At 42.3% G+C, this 20,263-nt stretch overlaps 1 protein-coding gene across 2 annotated transcripts in view; it reads left to right on the top strand.

The window, feature by feature from the left end:
• Positions 1-1,299: 1,299 nt before the first annotated feature.
• Positions 1,300-20,263, top strand: part of LOC108031278 (homeobox protein homothorax) — a 107,120-nt gene continuing 88,156 nt past the window's right edge. For both annotated transcript variants that reach the window (XM_017104520.3, XM_017104519.3), the window contains exons 1-3: positions 1,300-2,613; positions 10,661-10,941; positions 13,021-13,162. In XM_017104520.3, coding sequence (XP_016960009.1) covers positions 2,599-2,613; positions 10,661-10,941; positions 13,021-13,162 — 438 coding nt within the window. In that variant the 5' untranslated portion in view covers positions 1,300-2,598. The remainder of the gene's footprint in view (positions 2,614-10,660; positions 10,942-13,020; positions 13,163-20,263) is intronic.

Below are 20,263 nucleotides of genomic sequence, written 5' to 3'. Positions count from 1 at the left end.
TTACTTAAGAAAAGCATGAATATGTGCTTAGTATTTAAATACAAAAGAAGGGAAAGCAACATTTTTCAGTTTTTCATTAGATTCTACCTTTACAAACCAAAGATTTTCAACTTAATCCTGCACAAACTTGCTTGGTTTTTCCCTTCATAGATTGTTTTCTAATAAAGTTGGAATACCATTAGTGCAGGGTATTAAAAACCAAAAAAAAAGGATAGTCACCAGACAGGAGCGCAGAATGACCTGCAGGATGTGCAATTTTCAGCGAATGTTTTTGGCGATTTATCGCCGTGCCCATTGTTGTTGCCTCGAGAGAGAGGGGCGAAAGGAGGGAGGGGGGACAAACAGCTGTTTGTTGTTGTCAGGATCGCGTATCCTGGCAAAGTGGCCAGATCACCGTTACGAACGGAAAAAGGCCACGCAAACTGCAGCGAAAAGTTTGTTTTTGTCGTCGCCGCTTCTTCTTCTTCGCCTCGCCGTGTCTTCTCCTTGCCTTTTTTGCCGCTTTTCTTGGAAGGCGTTGCCATTCGAGGCGCGCGCGTGTGTGTGCGCCGGCACGAGTGTGCCAAAAGAGAGCGAAATGTTGAGCGAAAGCTGATGGACAACTGTGTGTCTTTCAACCTGTGTGCAGTGCCAGGGCAGAAGGTGCGGCGAAACGAAGCGAAAGAGAGCCGAGCCGAGGCGAGCCAAGCTGCCACTCACTCAAGCGAAAATAACAAATGGGATTGGTTTTTGCTGATTTTCGACGCCGGCAGCGACGCGGGCAGAGGCGAAAAACCCATAAGCCGTCTCCTTTTGGCCAAAGCCAAATAAATTTCAAACGCGGCGAACATTGCGCAAAAAGAGGCGAAAACCGTACCCGGGAGAGGGTGAGCGAGCGAGAGCGAGCACCAGTGTGCATGTGAATGACAAGTGTGTGCATGACAGAAGAGGCGTACCAACAAATCAGTCATCGTCGCCCAGGACGTGAGAGCGCCTGCGCTCTCTCGCCGCGCCGCCCGCAATTCGCCGGAGCGTGCGCATAAACAATACGCGCTAATCTATCCCATATATTCCTCTCGCTTGCACTCGCTGAGTTATGGCCATGTGCCGTGTTAATGGCACAATTGTTGCATCCACGGCCCGCGGAGAGCGAGAGTGAGAGCGAGCGGGCACGAGCAGAACGGCGACATGATTGACAATCGCTCGGCACCGCTCGCACTCGCAGCCCTTGCTGTTGCACTGTTGCTCTCCGCTGTTAACTAACAGCGATGTTAGGGCCGGCCAAATGGCGGGTTGGTTTTTCGTCCGAATTTCTTTCATCCGCACAGTGTATTTTTGACTGCGAAGCGCGTACGACGTGTGTCTGTGTTGCGTTGCGTTCGAGTAAAAAAAGAAGAGAGGAAAAGCGAAGCGAGAAGCGTTGCCGTCGGTGAAGTTTATTATTATTATTATTGTCGATATTACTGGCATTTGCCACGCGTTTCGCTAGCACGGATAGCCATCAATCAACCAAAAAAACACTTGGAAATCGCGCGCGTTCTTTCCATCGCGCGAAGCCATTGCATCCCGTTGCCCAGTGTGTTTTTCCCGAAGCCGAAGTATTCGGAAAATCCTGGAAAATAGGGCCCAAATAAATACTACTATTCGTGGGCCGCGGAGGGAATTTCTTTCAACGAGGGGATCCCGCCGATCCCCCCGCAAAAACCAGGAAAACATAGAAAAAAAGAAAACAAAACCCAAAAACCGAAAATTGCCGTCGCAAAAACATACTTACACATATTATATTATATTAACAATATAATTTGTTCATCTCTAGTAACGTAGTATGTAGAAGCAGCTGTGATAAATAGTGCGCATATTATACGAAGAAAGCAAAAAGAGTATACGACAAACAAATAAAGCAACAAAAGCAACCACACTACTACTATACTATACCACAACCAAGGAAAAGGTCCAAGGAAAACTCACAGAGAGCGAGGAAAGTCGGGGAAATCGCCATGGATTTATGACAACAACAAATGCAACCCAATAACAAATGATGTTGCAGCAACAACCACAATACACGAGTATACCAAGAACAACAGCAACAACTGCAACGGCAACTAACAACAAATTGTATACGATTTTTATAAACCAAACAACAAATTCTATGTAAATAATTATTATAACAAACAAAAGGAAAACATTCAAGAAACAGATCTCCCGCTTAAAAAACAACCAACGCGCGCGTAACAACAACAACAACAATACAACAAGTATACAAACGTAATAATAATACATAAAATCTAAACAAATGTGCCTGTGTTAAAACAAAAGAAAGAAAGCAAAGTAGCGAAGCAAAGCCTTCAAAAAGCAGAAGCTTCCCAAGTAGATGTAAAAGTGCAAAACAACCCATAAAAACCAAGAAAGTAAAACCCCAAAACTAAAGAAAAACTCAAGAACTGGAGGAGAACCGAACGAAGCAAGGACTCCGGAACGGACAGCTACAGTAGAGCTTCCCTAAGAACGAGCGGCAGCTGAAGCGGCGGAGTGGGACGTCGGTTAGTGTGTTGCGCCCCATTTGTTGTTCCTGCTCCAAAAGTGGCACAAATCGGGTTAGACGTCGCTCCCAGAGCATTAATGGCTCAGCCCAGGGTGAGTACAGCCCCTATCCATAGGGAAAGCCCCAAGACAGGTCCTCCAGAGAGTGTTGTTAGCCTGCGACAAGTAGCGACGGTGAAACAGTCGTTTATTTTGCCTAATATATCATCGAGTTAGGATCTCCAAAAGGCCGACGGCAGGTAGTGTGGGTTTACAAAGGTGTTATATCAGTTTCTTTATTGAAAGTGCAACCAAGTCATGAAATATCTTGAGTTTCTTGAGTCCTTTTAGGGAGTTATATAGGTTCCGTACATGTAGTAGTGTGGGTTTATAAAGGTATTATATGAGTTTTTTTTTATGAAAAGTTCAACCAAGTCATGAAATATCTTGAGTTTCTTGAGTCCTTTTAGGGAGTTATATAGGTTCCGAACTAGGTTCTTATGTAGAGCCTCCAAAACTCCCAAAATGTAAGTCATTTAATCAATTCATTGGGGACCGGAGCTCTTATTTATTAATAGAGCCCTATCAAAAGAATTTTAACCCAGCGTCTCCGAGTGTGTGCTTGTGATGGAGGAGGAAATTTGATTTATGCGGGTCATTTTCTCGTACAAGTTTGTGTAATTAAGCGAGTCTGCAGACGACCTATTTTATTTGGGGAAATGCTGGAACCCAATTTAAGAAGAGATCTGTGAAAATGTGATGGATTATAAACAGTGAAATAATAATTTTAATTTTAAAAATTAAATAATAGCCAAAGGTCAACCCAATTGTTGTAATAGAACCACCAACTACGCCCGATTACCACTCGTTTTCGCACCATAAATATTTATTAGACGGATTGCGCAAACACTGTTTGCGGGACCTTCACCTCCAGAGAGCCCCCCGCTGGAGATCTCCCGACGCTTCCACCATTTTCCCCATCACGTTTATAAGGCATAAATTCTCGCCTCGCTTTAAAGGCAGTAATAATTTTTAACAATCCATCTGGATCATAAATTATATGCTAATCAGGTGACCGCCAGTCTCCGCCCCACTCGCTCCCCAAAGAGGCAAAATAAATATATTATTACCAAATCGCAGTTAGACTTTATCAATTGGTTATCATGGCTGTGCGAAGTGAACTTGATTTTTATTTAACGGAGCAAAAAGACTTCAAAATGCCTGTGTGTGTGTTACCAATTAGCAAGCTTGCGAGCTGGTGTGTGTGTGTGTGTGTGTGTGTGTTACCACGGCTCTTTGGGCGCATTAAAAAAATCAAAATGAAGGGAGAAAGAAAACGAAATGCCCGCGGGAATTTTGAGTGCCGAATAAATTTGCGCTTGTGGTTTAATACCGATTCGCGGCCGAAACCACCTCTTTCGAACCCCTTTTTCGTAATTCTCCTGCGGCACTGGCTCTCCCCCCTCCTCTCGCGCCATTTCGATTCCATCAAATGAATTTTCCGACTCGGGGCGAAAGAGATATATGCATATCCCCTGCGTCTGTGTGCATTTGATGCATATAATTTTATTGCACATTTTGCACATTGCCAGCGGGCCCGAAAGCGATCCATTCAGCTCCTCCCGCCTCGCGGTTTTATTATTTACAATTTTATCTTTTATTTTCACCATTCTCCATGGTCTGCTCCTACTCTGCTGTAATTTGCGAAAAATGGCGGGAAGCAATTTTCGCGGGCAGTTCACCTCCCCCCCCCATCTCATGCATTTTTATATATATTTAATTTGATTATTTTATGCCCATCGAAAAGGCCCAGAGAGCACAGGAGACCCAGAGAGAAGTAGGAAAAAAGGCAATTGCAATTGCAATTGCCATTTGTATAAAAATGTGCACTGCAGCTGCTGCCCCTGCATGTTGCCATTTTTCAGCTCGTGTGCCATTTCAAACGCCTGCAAAATGCAGCACAAAAATTGTTTTGGTGTTATTTTAATTTAAAGGTTAACCGCAGCGTAATTTGTGGCATAAAATATAATTCGTCTATCGTGTGCTGTGCTCTCTCTCTCTGTTTGTTCGCTTTTCGAAAATAAAATCAAAATAGAAAAGATCAAGGAGAGCGGAGCAGCGGAAAATGCCACAGTCGATGGCTGTGGTTTACTTTGGTGGCCGACAGCATTTACAAAAGTTGATGGAAACATTCGCCATTCAGTTTAGTTGGCGGCAAAACTGTATTTTTTGTGGGATATACCATAAAAATACCATTAAACAGTGTACAAGAAGATATAATCTATTTAGTATCGTTTGTGGTTCACTTTGGCGGGCGATAACATTGTAGAAAAGTTAATGGAAAAATTGGCGATTCGGTTTAGTTGGTAGCAAAGCTATAAAATGGAAGGAACTATAAAAATAATAATGATTAAATACCATAGAACAAAGCATTTTTTGGTATTTTATCAATTTTAGTTGGTATTAATTTAAATTTTTGTACCATAAAAATACCATTCAAAAATGTAGTTATATAGTATTTTATCTCTTTAGAAGATCAGTGAGTAAGCTTATTATGCGCTTTATAATAGGTATAAGCAAACCCTAAATTTAGAAAAAAATGTATATTTAATCACTGAAATTCTTTTTTAATAAGCTGTAGAAAATCATGAAAACAATCTGCAGGAAATTGAATTATTTTGGGAATTTCCGTTTTGATACACATCTGTATCTTAACTTAGCATGCGTCAACTTTATAAACAACATTTGTTCCCGCTTGGTCCTTATCAGTCTGCCGAATTCTTAATCTTTGCCAGCGTCCGATTCTTTTCTAATTAAGTGGGCAATTCTCCGGTCTGCCCAGCTTCCCCGCATGAGTCACGGCTCCAGAAGAGAGTATCTGGAGATTTGCAGATCTATCTTGGGTTTTTTTTCTGGCCGTTGAGAATTCTCCCCGCGGTCGCTTCACATGCCAGGCGAAAATTGAGCGAGTAGGAAGCGTCAGGCTGAGAGGAATATTTATAAACAAATTACATATGCATATTTCTGCACGGGGCCAAAGGGGGCTAAGACTCTCTATATGGGGCCCATACGATGGGGCCACCATCTCCGTCTCCATCTCCAGCCATCCCATGTTGTTTTTCGTGTGCTAAAGAGCTTCATGTTTAATGATCGAATTGCGTGCCTGATTCTTGGGTCGGTGCCTGCTGGTGCTGTATGGTTGTTGCCTTTGTTGCCGCAGCCTATAGAGTAGTATTATTATTTTTATTTTCCTGCCTTACTATAGCACACATACTACACATAGTTGCCAAGTTTGACGAGGTCGCTGCCGTTGAAAGTGTTTTCATTAGTTTCATTTCTTTCTGCATTTACGCTTAAAAGTTTTTTAAATATCTCCTGACTCTTTGCCGTAATTTCCCCACATTAGGTCAAAGTGTTTTGCTAATATTCATCGAATAAAGTGGAATTACCTTTTTTTCTGCTAGTAGTAAACTCTTTTTCGGGGGAGATCCATCTATAAGAAACCCAAAAAAAAAAAACAGGCCTCGTGCGGGCCTGAGGAAGAAAAAAAGTGTACAGACAAAAATGTGTTGTAAAGTAGAGGAAAAATCATTTAGACAACTTGCACGCCGCTCATTAAATTAAATGAGCCATCAGCACGCAATTTATTTTCGTATTTTTGAGTAACTTTTGGCCCCGGCCAGGAGACGTTGGCCAAAATGCCAACTCCAAAAGACTTTTGTTTCTTTTCGCTTGGAATTTTGTTAGCAAAGTTGGCCAAGTCCTCGGCGCAGGGCTATTTAATTAAATAGCTGAGACGAGATTTTGTAGATACTTTATTTAGAGTGAAATGTTCCTCTATAAATTATTTATTAATTCCAATTAAAACGAAATCATGTTCTTTGTTTAAAATGTTCCGCCGTTTAAATGTTTTTCTGCATTTTTCCCGTCAATTTGAACTCAAACATTTCCCTTAACTTTCCACCATTAAATTGTCTATGCTTTCTTTGCTCTTTAAATTCCCAGAAAGCAGCTAAAAATATTTTTTTAATTCTTTTCCTTCGATTTATTTTTGATTCGATATTTTTGTGTTGCTTGTTGGTTTGTTTTTTCCTCATCGGAACACACGAAATTTGAATTTACCTTTTTGGACACATTTTTGTTGCTCTCGCCCTGCTGGCTTTTTGTTAATCATCTGCCAGTTTTTGTGTCTGCGAGTTTGGGGCTCATTTTAATTTAATAAATGCCACGGACTGACGTCATTTGTTGTTGATTTTTGATAAATGTTAAAACGCCAAAGAATTCATTTCTACACACTTTTTTTCCGCCGTAGTCGCTTTCAATTTTTGGCTACCGAGCATCTAATTTTTCTGCTTTAAATTTACGCATATATTTATTTTTTCGCTTGTATTAAGTATTTGTTTTTAGACATAAATTAAGTGAAAGAAGGGGGAAAAAATTAGCGCACGTTTTCGACTTTTGTCAGAGGCCCGCATTTCAACTTTTGATATTTGCCTGCTCGATAATATTGTTATTATAAGCAATAAAGGTTAATAATATCGCCTAGGATGAAGCGTGTTTTCCCAGTTTTGTTTGGCAGTGCCTGCAACTGTAAATTAAAATAACACCCAGGCACGCAACAAAAATTAATTGTCTAACACCAAATAAAACTTTTGAGGCCGCCAAAAAAAAGCGAAATAGAAAAATACTGGGCGTGCCTTGGTTCATCGGGGGAAGGGGGCGTGGCAGTGGGACACACCTACAACCGCGGCTCGTCTGCTAATTAAGCTGAGGCCCAGCTAAGGCTGAAGCCAAAGTCCCAGAAAAAAGGGGAAAGAATTATAGAGAAATATATAGAGAAGAAATGGAAAGAAATTCAAATACAACATGATAAACAATTAATTTTGATTAGGCCTTCGACCGCGCCAGCGCAATTAAGACGGGGTTTTTTTTCTGGTCGGTTTTATTTGGGCTATGAAAATACCAAAATACAATAAATAGAAAAGGCGAAAAGCAAAAGTGTTGAGGGGCGCGAAAGAACGCAAGAAATCGATAAACGAAGTCGGCTGTACGGCAAACATATTGAGGGCTTTAACGCGGGGAAAGTGGGTGGTCTGTATGGCTCCATGGCCATATGTAATGGCGGCCATTGTCACCATTTTGGCTAAAACACACACACGCTCCCTCTATCTCTGTCTCGCATTTTGGTCTGGCTGCATTTTTGCACTCATAACTCTTCTGCCGCTGGCGTCTGGTTTTTGGTCAGTTTTAGGCGCCTCTAGATAAAGCCCATCCACCTCCCACTAAACCAGCCGCACCATCCATTTACCCCTTTTTTAAGGGCCTCCCCGTGTCCTGTAAAATGTCCTTGCTGTGCGACTATTTCCGGTACCTCTCTGGGTTTTTGTGTGGGCAACATTTGCAGTTTCAAGTTCACGCAGGATTTACTTAAAGCTAGAACTTTCAATTTAATTGGTACTAGTAAGTGGGTATTTTTCTGGTATTTTGTTGAAGGATTTTTTAGGAAGTATTTTTTAAGAAGAAAATCATCTTAATATTATTAAAGCCCTTGTAGCCTAGTAAGGCTTGTTAAGGCTTAAATCTGCATATTAAAGCTGTGCCTAAAATGTCCAATTGAGTTGTTGCTATTTAGTTGGTAGGCTGGCTTTTGGCAATGACTTAATGTGGCCCAAACACGACAAAAACATACCGGAAACCGGCACACAAACAGACAGCAAGTGGGACAAGAGCCGGAAAACGCAGGAAAACTCCCCCGAAAAAGGCTGCTCCGAAAATAAAAATAAAAAAACAAAATCGTAGCTCCTTCAGCGCCTGTCACTGACAGTTTTGAGCACCGCCGCCCACTTTTGGCCCCTCTTCCCGTGGTTGTTGTTGTTATTGTGGAGCTGCCATGGGGCGTCATAAATTTTTGAAGGATTTTCGACGCTGAACTTGTCAAAATCAGACCATGGGCCTCAACTGTTTTGGTGGTTGGTTCGGCTGGGTTTTGCTGGGCTCGGTTTGGCTTATATTGATCCGCTGGGCCAAGAGCTTTTCCATTCAACAAGGTCAATGGCTTGGTCACTAAACAACACAGAAATGTGGGGGAAAAATACGGAGAGACGGAGACAACATCAGAGATCATCAATCAAAGTTGGCCCAAATGGTTCGGGGAGTTGTACAGAAAAAATACCAAAACCTAAGTGTATTTGCCTGTTCGATTTTTACTCCTCATTGTGTGCCTATGATTTTTTTTCTTTTCTTTGAGCTCTTCTCTACGGCATCTCAAATTCCCACATTACTTATGTACAAGTACAAATTGTGGTAATTTTCAAGATCTCTTTGTTGCTCCACAATTTCCTCATTTCTAAACGAACGAAACGCGAACGCCAAGAAATCGAAACAAAAACAGCAGCAAAAAAGGAGAAAAAAGCAGCAGCATTCGGTTTGTGCCACCAACACTAAAATTAGCATAACAACTTTATAGTTTAACAGCCATGAACTGAACCCCAGCGCGAAAAACCGAAAAAGCCAGGCCAAAACGAACTGACTAAGCCCGGACAACTCGGTAGTATCTATGAGTTTGTATCTCGTGCATGTGCACACACAGGCCAACACAGACCAAAGTGAAAAAAACGGAGGCAGCACGACCGCCTCACTAAACTAATCTCTGGTGTGTATCTCAAGGATTGCCAGCCTCAAAGGTTGACAAAGCTTATTTCTTGTTCTTTTCCCCCTTTTGAGCCACCTGCAAAGGCAGCTGCTTGCTTATGACGCGCACTGCACTATTTCCGAAGTATAGATACAAAGATACAAAGATACATCCTTACCAGCTGCAAATCCTTGACATTTTCGCCAAATTCAATTCCCATTCCTCCCCTCAGGCCATCAGAAACCCAAGCCCTCTTCTCTCAACGGCAAGTCAATTGCTCATTTAGTGTCAAAGATTTTTCCAGGCTGATAAAAAATCAGCCTCAACTTGTTTCTGGTGGGGCAGGAGGGGGCACCACATCACATTTCTTGTCGCTGCACAAAAATCTTTTTGTCAACTTCAACTTCTTGGGGCTCCCTCAAATTATGCAGTGTGAAACGGCGCGGAGAAGTGTATCTTCAGTCGACGCCACTTGAGTACAAATGATAAAAATCTCACACACAGCGTTGAACTTTGGTAAAAATAAAAGAGGAAAAAATCAGAAAAAAAAGTACGAAGAAAAATCATTTCTCGTTGTGTTTGGTGTTATTATTATTATTGTTGCACAAAACCGGTTTGCAATTGCGCGGCTTCACAAAATGTTGTACAACTTTTAACCAGAGATAGACACAAATACACTCGAAATGCCTGGACAGATTAACTGATAATATTCAAAATTGTCTGCTGCTTTTGGCGCTTAATTAATATGCAAAAAACGTGGAGAGACAAAAAAGTAAGGTAACCGAAATGTATAGTGTGTGTAGCTGTATGGGTCGTACGGGTATGCCATGCATACCTACATATATCTGTATCTATATAATTTCGAACCAGCGGCAAAGTAATCACAAGGTCGTCATTTGTTGCTGGGGTTTGTCTTTTTTATCGGCATGTTCTCTTCTGTCCCGAGAGTCTTCAGTTTAGAAAATTTATTTAAATGTGTGTGCTTGAAAAAGATTTCATGTCGCCGCTAATTTGGTTGCACTTAGAGAAAAGAGCTGCAGATCACGAGCTTTTTTAAATTGCAGAAACAAATAAACAGAAAATCCCTTATATTGTTTTGTATGTAAGTATGAATCAAATATGAAGATAAAAGTAAAATAAACTTTAAGGAATGAAGCTGGAAACAACACTCTCAGGATTATAAAGCCTTTAATATTTAAAAAAAATGAATTAAAATTTGCAAACAAACCAAGCTCATTTTTAACATAATAGATTTGCAACAACTTTTTAGTATTTTTTAAAGATATTTGGTATATACTAAAGTTCGAAAATCTTTAAGATTATAGTAATCAAATTAAAATAAATACGAGATGGATCAAATAAGAATATTAAAAGAATATTAAAGTAAGTTCAGAATGAATAAAAAATTATATATAAATAAATTTGGAATAAAAATACCAAAATAATGACTTGCTTTGGATGCAAATTTTCTCTTTCTGCTCACTTAAGCCACCACTAATGTACAATTCTTCTACCTCCCGAAACTTGCAGTATGACGATGGCCTACACGGCTACGGCATGGACTCCGGAGCCGCCGCAGCGGCCATGTACGATCCACACGCCGGTCACCGGCCGCCCGGACTGCAGGGCCTCCCCTCGCACCACTCTCCGCACATGACGCACGCAGCGGCGGCGGCGGCCACAGTGGGCATGCACGGCTACCACTCGGGGGCCGGGGGTCATGGAACACCTAGTCATGTATCGCCGGTCGGTAATCACCTAATGGGCGCAATACCCGAAGTACACAAACGTGATAAGGATGCGATTTATGAGTGAGTATAGAGTATATGTGGCAAAACTAATGGAAATCGCTCGGTTAGCCATTTGGGCGCGGTGGAAACTCTGTTCCCAAGATGACCCAAGATGATCTTGTTGTTTGTCAAAGCCCCAACCAGTCCCTAATCAGAGGCTCTCAACTAGTGGATGAGGAATGTGGGAAACAGGCCGCATAAACTAGCTGTCAAGTCATTGATTAAAATCCGAATATTCAAAGATCACTCAAAGTAATGAAGGCAAAATATTAATATTAAAAGTCAGATCCGATGTCAAGGGGAATAATATATAACATCAGAAAATCATTATCAATGGGAACACTTTTAGTTTGGCATCCACTCCCAATGAATTATAATCTACCAATCACTGGCTTGCCCCATATCGATTTATAATTTTTGGCATGTTCGCTGAGATCCAACCCAATTTGCCACCTGTTTTCACCTCTGCGCACGCGTATCCCAAAAGTGATCCATGAAGAAACGATCCTTTTTTAGAGACCCGGTGAAATGGGCGTGATCCTCTTGCGTTTTGCGCAAAATACAAAATTATGGGTTTGCCTTTGCGGCTGAAACCGAAACTGGGACTCACACAAAAATGTCCGTTTTCCAATTCTATCTCTTGGGGGTGTGTCAGGTGTTTAGTGACGGACACGGAACATGAACGTGCTTAGGCATTAGGGAGTCCAAAGACCGAGAGCTGAAAGCCAGCAAACCAACCCGGGGAAGACAGCCAACCAACCGGCGAAACCTCGAAAATGAGGTGCAGTTTCTCGCTCTGCGGTTCGGGTGTTAATTTGCCAAAATTGTGGTTTCTTCTCCATTTGGTTTTTGTGTCTTTCTTCGGTTTTTTAGTTTTCAGTAGGGTTTTTTCTAACCCGATCCCAAGACTTTTGCGCACCTTTTTGTGTCATTGCGTGTCCTGGCAATTTTCATGTGCTGCAACTGTTTTGCCAGCTGTCTGAGTGCCTGAAATGCTTGTTTGCCCACTGTTTTTTCATTCGTATTCCCCCTGCATTTCATTTTTTGTGCAAATATTTGCTTTGAAAGGGAATTTCATGAATGACTTATAAGGTCTTCTTCAATCAGCTGTTTGATGACTGTTTGATGATTGTCCCTGTCTCGAGTGTCTGCTCAAACACGGCGACGACGACGATGATGATGATTATGACTTCATTGAGCACCTGCCATTATGATTATTACTACTACTTCTTCTTCTTTTTTTTGGCACCTTTTTCCGAAATCCAAATTGAAATTATGGAAAAGGCAAGACAAAGGGCAAGAGCTCTCCGCTTAACACCTTCTTGGCAGCGACTTCAGCTGCTCTTTTTGCCCGGTCATCGTAAATGAGTGTCAGGCGGTTTTATTTTAGCCTGCTCCTGATCCCGGGCCGAAAAACGCACTCAACCGTAAAGGGCCGGCAACTCCGGAGTCTTATTAATAGTTTGTTAAGCGCAGGTCGACACCCCCTCTTTTTGGGCCCGGTTTTTGTGCCATCTAATGGGTTCCCTTTTTCTGGTCAGGGGTCCCGCCTAATTTTGTTCAGGTGCAATTTGTACAGAAATTGAGAAATTGGTCAGGGAAAAACTACTACCACTGCGGTGGTGAGGAGAACAAAAAATGGTCAAATCATGTTGAGTTGTTGAACTAATCCGTCAGCATGAAGAGGGGGATTATTTATGTGTGTACAAAGGCCAAGATATGGAAACAGATATAGAAACGCAGAGAACAGAAGTACAGATGCAGATGGGAAAAACAGCTGCTCATTTGCATTTGCGTTGGGCAGGAAATGTCCTGGGTTTTGGAAGGGAAACCAGGGAACTACTATACCTTAGCAGGAAAGTGCTCTCATGTAATGTAAGATTTAGTCAAAAAGTTATTGTATTTTTTTAGAGAGATCTTCGTTCAATATTGATTATATATATAGTTAAGATTTTGTCTCTAGCTAATTCCCATTTATTGCCCACTTTCTGGTTCCAAAATCGAAAGGCATCTGCTCATTTGCATTTTGTAGGACAGGAAGTGTCGTGAAATTCGACCAACCGATGTATTATGTACTTATTATGCCATTTTCCTTTGCAGACATCCGCTATTCCCGCTTTTGGCGCTGATCTTTGAGAAGTGCGAATTGGCCACATGTACGCCGAGGGAGCCCGGGGTGCAAGGTGGCGATGTCTGTTCGTCGGAATCGTTCAACGAGGATATTGCAATGTTCAGTAAACAGGTAAGAATAATGGCCTCGGCTTTCGATTCCAGCGTTCGGTAATTGGAGACGCTTCTCTGAGAGCCGAGCTGGGGTTTTGGGTATCCAGCCCAGAAATGAGTTGGCATCGGAAAAGGGGAACACATGGCCCACATGTGGCCACTAAATAAATATAAATAAGAATAAAAACAACAGCAAAATCGCGGCACACGAACCTAACGAAGCAAGCCGCTAAATGATCGGATTACATTGCCCCGAGGATCGTTGAGGATCGATTCCTTGCCCCGCAAACTGCCGATCTCTGGATCCCTCGCTCCTCAATGAGCGGGGCAGTCTGCACTTAATTACAGTTCCCGCTGACAAGAGCAACATCGTCCTCATCCCGGCTGCCCTTCCCCGTTCCCTGGGCAACATCAACAATGTCTTGATGCCATATGTCACAAATATGCGATGTGACTCCAGAATGGCGCTGCCCACACTTGACACTTGCTCTTCCTCCGGACCGCGCCCCCTTTTTTGCCCCGCGCGCATAAAACCATACTGCAGATACTCTGCCACACACTGACATTCGGATAATTTACGATGTTTTAACATACAAATTATAATGTTGCAAGTAGCAGTGCTCCACATCCGGCTCCCTGAGTTTCGGTTAGCCAGCTATTTTTATGGCACTCCGTGAAGATCTCCTTTGAGAAACACTAGAAGATGCGCAGAATCCAAGTGATGATGCCAAAAAAGAAATTATGACTCCATTCTAGGCTCTGTGACATTTTTTCCTCCTTTTTGGGCCAAGAACAAATGCAACAACCGACGCCCCCAGTTGAATATTATTAAAATGATGTTCTTATTTATGGTCCATTTGGAATTTTGACAGGCCCCTGCAATGGGCAATAAAACGAACAACAGCGGGAACCACAAGAACAACATGAAACAACACCCGAAACACCATCTCAAAGTCGAGCCACATTTATCAAGATCTGTCTGTCTCTCGGGTTTTTGGCTGGTTGAGATTTTGATAGACCTTTGTCAGATTGTCAATGAAATGTCACATAGAGCGGGCATCTCTCAACAAATTACAGCGAAAGTACCTAAGCTGTGGGAACTGTGTAATACTAGTATTATCTTATATGAAAACAAGGTTTTCTAGTTCCTAACAAACCCCTTTTTAACCAAAAACCTCACCCAAAAGTTACCGTATCTTTCGGTTCTGCAAACGGATCTTCAATGATCCCATCTAGCAGTTGACATTTGTTGATCATTCACCGAACCGAACGTCAACAACTAAGTTGTCGCTTCTGCCTCGGTTCTACAGTCAGTCTTCGTCTTCGTCTCCGCTAAGTTTTTCAGTTTTCAGTTTTTCAGTATAGTTTTGGCTGAGTTCTTTGGTCTGAGGTCTATCGCGTTGTTTTCGTCGTTGTCGGACTGACAAAAATAACTCAAAAATGTCATTCGCCCATCGAATTTTAACAAACGAGCAGAAGACACAGAGGAGCAGTTTTTCGTTTTCTTCGCCCCAGAAGAGGGGCTAAAAATAAGGCGCATTGGCACTTTTTTACTCGTAGTTCAGTTTGCTGTTGGCGCAGTTGTTGTTGCTGCTGCTGCTGCTGCTGCTGATGATGATGATGCCGATGCCGATGCATTTTATATAGATAGATTGCACAGATATATCTCTTCGTTGGCACTCTCCCGCTATGCTATATATATTCACTTTAATTTGGACTAAGCAACTGCGTAAAATGCGCCTCGCCAACGCCAGCGGCAGGGCGATGTTCCCCTTCCTTTTCCCCCCTTACACTCACAGATCCATGCCCCAAAAGTCGCCGTCTATAGGATCCCCCGTATATATGTATGTATCCTCTTGTGGGATGGTGGGCATAGTTAGGCGACTTTTGGTGTTGGCGCTGCTAATGATGCAGCTAAGGAAACGCTTTATAATTTCTCTTTAAAACCAGCAACATGTGATGCAAATGATGAACAAAAAAATAAAGACCACAAAAAGTATGAGACAAGTGCGCTGCGCCGCTCATATACACACATATAAAAATAAAATGCCCAGCGAAAAGTTCGTTGTCTGATCGTTTCTTTGTTGAAGACTGCTCCCCAAAAACAAGACAAAGGATGGGGATAATTTTATGATTTCATTTTAAGTAATTTTAAATGAATATCAGCTTGTGTCGTGACATTTTGCTAATAGTTTGGACATGCGATGAGTTGATTTGTTGCACGTTGCACGTTGCAGTCGATCCGTGGGGGGATAGATATGAACCGCTCGAGATGATTAATGGAGTGCCTCCAGTGGTCCGTCCTTGACATTTGTCTGGGCTGCCTAACAACTGTCACAACATTTCACGAGCTGACCGAAGGGAGAAATACAAACGCAGGTAACCGAGTTCTAACCGAAACCGAACAGGTTAAGCCCTAATGCCAATCAATGCTGCGGGACTTCTCTGGCCATGCTATACCTATACATGCGGCTGGGTTTTCCCTACAAAAGGCAATTTACTGGCTTACCTTTTTCCAGAGCCCCTCCACCCCTGGTACTGCGTTTTTTTGTTGTTCCGTAAATTGCATTTTCTGATTTCATCCGAAACGGAGGAGGATGGTTCATAATCAGGTATGAAAGGTTACGCTTCGCATTTGGGCTTGTATTGTCAGCAGGAGCACAGGCTCGTTGGAATGTTCACTTGGCCGAGGGATCTCTGTAGGAGAGATATCTCTGCTCGTCCCGCCGGCCGCAGCTCCTCCTCCTTTCTCCGCTCTACGCATTTGCGTTTCTCCGATTCTCGGGGAATCTCGGGGTCCATGAAGATGGAAAAAAAAGAAAGAAAAGGAACTTAATCTCTTTTGTGCAATATTCCCTGCCTCGACTCTCCGTTGTTTTGTTCTTTTAATGATAAAAAAAAAGAAATACAGAAACCTTTACCTTTTTATTTGGAATTTGGTACCTTTTTAATCTCTCTCGCTCGCCCGGCGGACCTCTCCCTCTTTCTAGTTATATCACCGAAGCATTGTTCTTTTGGTTTTGTGCGATCGCAACCCTTAGCGGGTTTTGAATTTCTTGGGCAGAACAAAAGAATCCCTCTGTTATTTTTATTTTTCCCTTTATTATATTTAATTTTTTAGCCTAACTGCGAAATGAGCAAAAGCGCGCAGACGCAACTGTTTCGACCAGAAGGAAGGGGAAAAACAAAACCAAATTGGAATCAAGGGGAGTTTTAATTTTTCGGAATTGCGTTGCATTCGTTCTCCTGATATGTTGATGTTGATTGCCGCAATTGCACAGCGTGAATTGATTTGGCACAGCCGATGGAAGGGGGAGGGAAAATCGAACGCAGGGTGGATTTTCCGTTTCCAAGATTATTTACTTAACAGTTGCATACGAGCCACAATCCATTAGCAGCCAGCAGACAAGATGCGTTCCAAATTCCCTCAAATATTTGTTTATGGAACCACTTGGCGCCTTTTAAATGTGATTATTTAGTTAACTGCCTGAATATCTCGATGCCCTCCATCTCCTTCTCCCTTCCTATGGCCATCTCTATTTCAGAGTTTGTGTTTGGATTATGGCAACATTTTCGAGCTGCTGCTGCTGCTGCTGCTGCTGACTTTCAATATTTGTTCAGTAGTTTGACCCTTTTTAACAGCTCTATATATGCCAGAGCAGGGAATAGTGTGTATCTGCTGGATAGATAGTGTGTGTTGGCCCATTAGGCTGTCTGAAATACATGGAAATAGAGCCACAAACGATGGCATAACCACATAAAATGCCGAATATCCAATAGATAAATGAATGGTATAAAGTTCTAATAGGAATTATGGCAAGTAGACCAAGATCAATATGGTTTTATTTCTTTTCTTCCGCTCTTTCTGCGGCATATTTCACTCTTACGCTGCGCCTTTATTTATGTGGCGTTACTTATGGGGAAAATTCAACTCATCCTCCCCCCCAGAAGCTAGCCCAAAATGATTTATGAGCGCCGGCTCTCGAGACGAGATGTCTGCTAAACGTTCTCAATTAAAAAGCAAAGCACAACGGGCGGCTGTAAAATGACAAATTGTGGCACAATTGACAGGCGAACTTGTTGATAAAATGTCCATTAAAGATACTTGGCTATTTGCACGATTATCGGTTAGGGACCGGATGTTTTCAGAGCCACATTACAATTATCTCGGTAGTTTTTCGGCCCAGGTAGGAGGGGCGGCCCAAGAAAATCTCTTGGCCAATGCAAATATTGACGGTGTCTCTGCAGAGCTCTTTCCTTATTTTTCCACCGTGTGTTTGCTTGCTCGGAAAAAAAGAAGAAAATAGCGTTAGAAGCAGTGTATCTGAGCGGTAGCTGCCCCGGTGAGTTTGCTTTTGGGTCGTAAACCGAAGTATCTGAAGTGGAGTATCTCCCGGGGACCCCGCACTTTACTCTTCTGCTGCCTCTCGTTTTCCAGAGGGTGTATGCACCGCACACACAGGGGGCTATAAAAAAAGACACTGTCGGTGGGGGTCGTCGGTGTCGAGTCTCTGGTTTTGTTTCTAGTCTCTGCTTGTGTCACCTCAATTGCGGCTGTTTTACTACCGATATTGTGCGCCCATTATAAAGATATAGATAAAAGCAACTACAACTACAACTATGACAACGCATGGTTATTGTTGTTGTTGTTGTTTTGTTCTATTTGTGTTTGTTGATGATGCCCCGGGTAAAAGTAATCAACGACATTAAACAAGTCCAACATCATCGTCATCGGCTAGGCAAATAAAGTTCTCTTTTTCCCCTGCTGGATTTCGGTTTTGTATTACAACGAAATTATTGTTATTTTTATGAGTGGGTTGCAAGCACAGGGGCGTCGAAAAAAGGGGTCTTTAAAAGTGGTTAGTATAAATGGTAAATATTTTTGTTAGTCTAAGCCTTGCACAGTTTGTATAAATCATAATAAATATTAAAAATATGTATATTTTTTGTGAGGTGTTAGAGCTAGGATCTTTTTTCTTGAGAGGAAATCCCCTTTTAGTTTAGTCCCTGGCTTTGGCTTATTGTGCAAGCTTTTAGGCACCTAAGCGTGGTTCCATTTTCCCATTGTGTAGGTGTGAGAAACCCGATACGATTTTGTTTGTCTCGATTCGAGTTGGGTTTTAGTAGCCTTAGTTCGCTGTTTGAGGTAAGTGCAATTTTGCAGTGACTGAACAATATCTTGTGCTGTTCTTCCTATGTTTTTGCGGTCACAACTTTTGTTCGCGTCTAGACGAGATTTTCATTCTGCTGATGGTACAAAATGCAAAATAATCTTCTACACGAGTTGTATGAAAAATGTCTCAAAGCTATCTTCATCTTGGGCTGTTACTTTAATTTGGTTTCTGTTTTTCCCTGGCCCACTGGTACAAATCTTGATAACACTTCCACCAGACACTCGCAGTCGGTCGCCTATCTCTCTCTCCCAAATATATATATTTTGTTGCTCTTTTTGTTTGTTTATAATGTTGAAGGGGAGTGGGGAGTGGGGAGGCGGGGAAACCCGCATGCGGCTGGCGCCGTGGCACGCAACATGGAAATGAAAATAATATAATGCGGCTACGTGCTGCAATTTAGGCGCCTCGCTTTTCCCAACCCCCCCGCTGACTTTGGGCTCCGCAATTAGATCAACTAATAACAGGGCGGTGTAGGGATTCTCCGGGGAAAATGGTCCCAGTTGCAAGTTGAACTTTGAACCCTACGTTCTAAGTTCAATCGTAGAATGATTTTTAATTTTTGGTTAATTAATAAATAAATATTTAATACCATATCAAGAGCCAAAGATTAGAAGCGTACCAAAGAAACCATTTAGTCACTTATTTTTTCATTCATATATTCCTACGATGACTTGCCTTGTTCTTGGACCTCTGGACTTTTTTCACTCCTTACCTTTTGCGAATCTTTTTTCCAGCCCTTTTTCTTGTTATTGGGCCGGCGTGTTATCACTGTTATCACTGCACTCTTTTCTCAAGTGGCCGGAGGCTCAATTGCGATCGACAGGCAGCTTTTGACGGCAGCGACAACTCGAAATGCTGGCTACTGTGCGCTGATTCCAAAAGTCGGGCATAAATTGCTTTATGGCCCGGTCCGGGGCTAAGAACTCTGGCTGGGAATGGGACTGGGACTGGGACTGGGACTGGGTACGGGGGCTTTATGGCCGCCACACCACATTACTCAAGTGCCTGCAGACCAGAGAATACGTATGGCACATTCGTATGCCCGCCCGTATTATTGTCCCTAGTCGCGGGGGCTATCTCCTCGCAATGATTTTATAGCCCAGCGACCTGGCCATAAAATCATGCCCAACCGTGTGTATTGGCATTATAAAACGAATATAGTCCCCGGCTAGAGTGAACGCTTTTATTCTCTGTCTTTTATGAACCCAGATTTAGTTGCTCAGTTTTCGCTTTCTTCGCCGCTCGCCTTTGCCCGCTAATTGTCTCGGGAAATTTCATGATTCAATCATAACTCGATAGACCGCCAACCTTCCGCACACTCTGGTTCTCAATATAGTTTTTTATGACGGGGGATGATAGCACGTGGTTGATGAAATGGTACTGATTTCAAAATTCCCCCCATAATCGCGCGCGCGGGAAATTTATGACCACCTACGCCAGCAAGTTTCGATTTTTCTTTATTTTACTTTAGATTTTTTTTTTGTATCTGTATCTTTGGGGCCGGCGATTTGGAGACGCGACATTGTAAACCTTTTGCCGGTTGTATAATTGCATTTATTGGCATCATAAAAAAGGCGCTTTGAAGAGCAGTATCTAAACAGTAGTGATTTCTTTTCGCCCCAGTGTCGCAAAAAAGAGCAGAAAATAAATAAAAAACAAACGAAAAACAGAAATAGAAATTTATGAGGTGCTCATGTGAAACTGATTACGAACGGGGTTCGCTTTGGGTTCTCAGGTTCCGTTTGCTTTTTTTTTGTTTGTCAGGCGCGTGACGATTTCCGCAATGACTCGTTTTGAGGCAGATTCGAAATAAAACTAAACTATAAATACAAAATTGTCAGCTGCAGACGCCCACGCAATGCAGCAACATCAGCATGTTGACAAAACTGTTTTGGGGGAAATGCTGGGGAAAAGCACGGGAAAATCATTTCGTTTTTATTCCCATT

The sequence above is a fragment of the Drosophila biarmipes genome, chromosome 3R, assembly GCF_025231255.1.
Source record: "Drosophila biarmipes strain raj3 chromosome 3R, RU_DBia_V1.1, whole genome shotgun sequence".
In the NCBI taxonomy this organism is placed as follows: domain Eukaryota; kingdom Metazoa; phylum Arthropoda; class Insecta; order Diptera; family Drosophilidae; genus Drosophila; species Drosophila biarmipes.
Note: the sequence above shows the minus strand (reverse complement) of the source record. Positions and strands in the feature narration are given on the sequence as shown.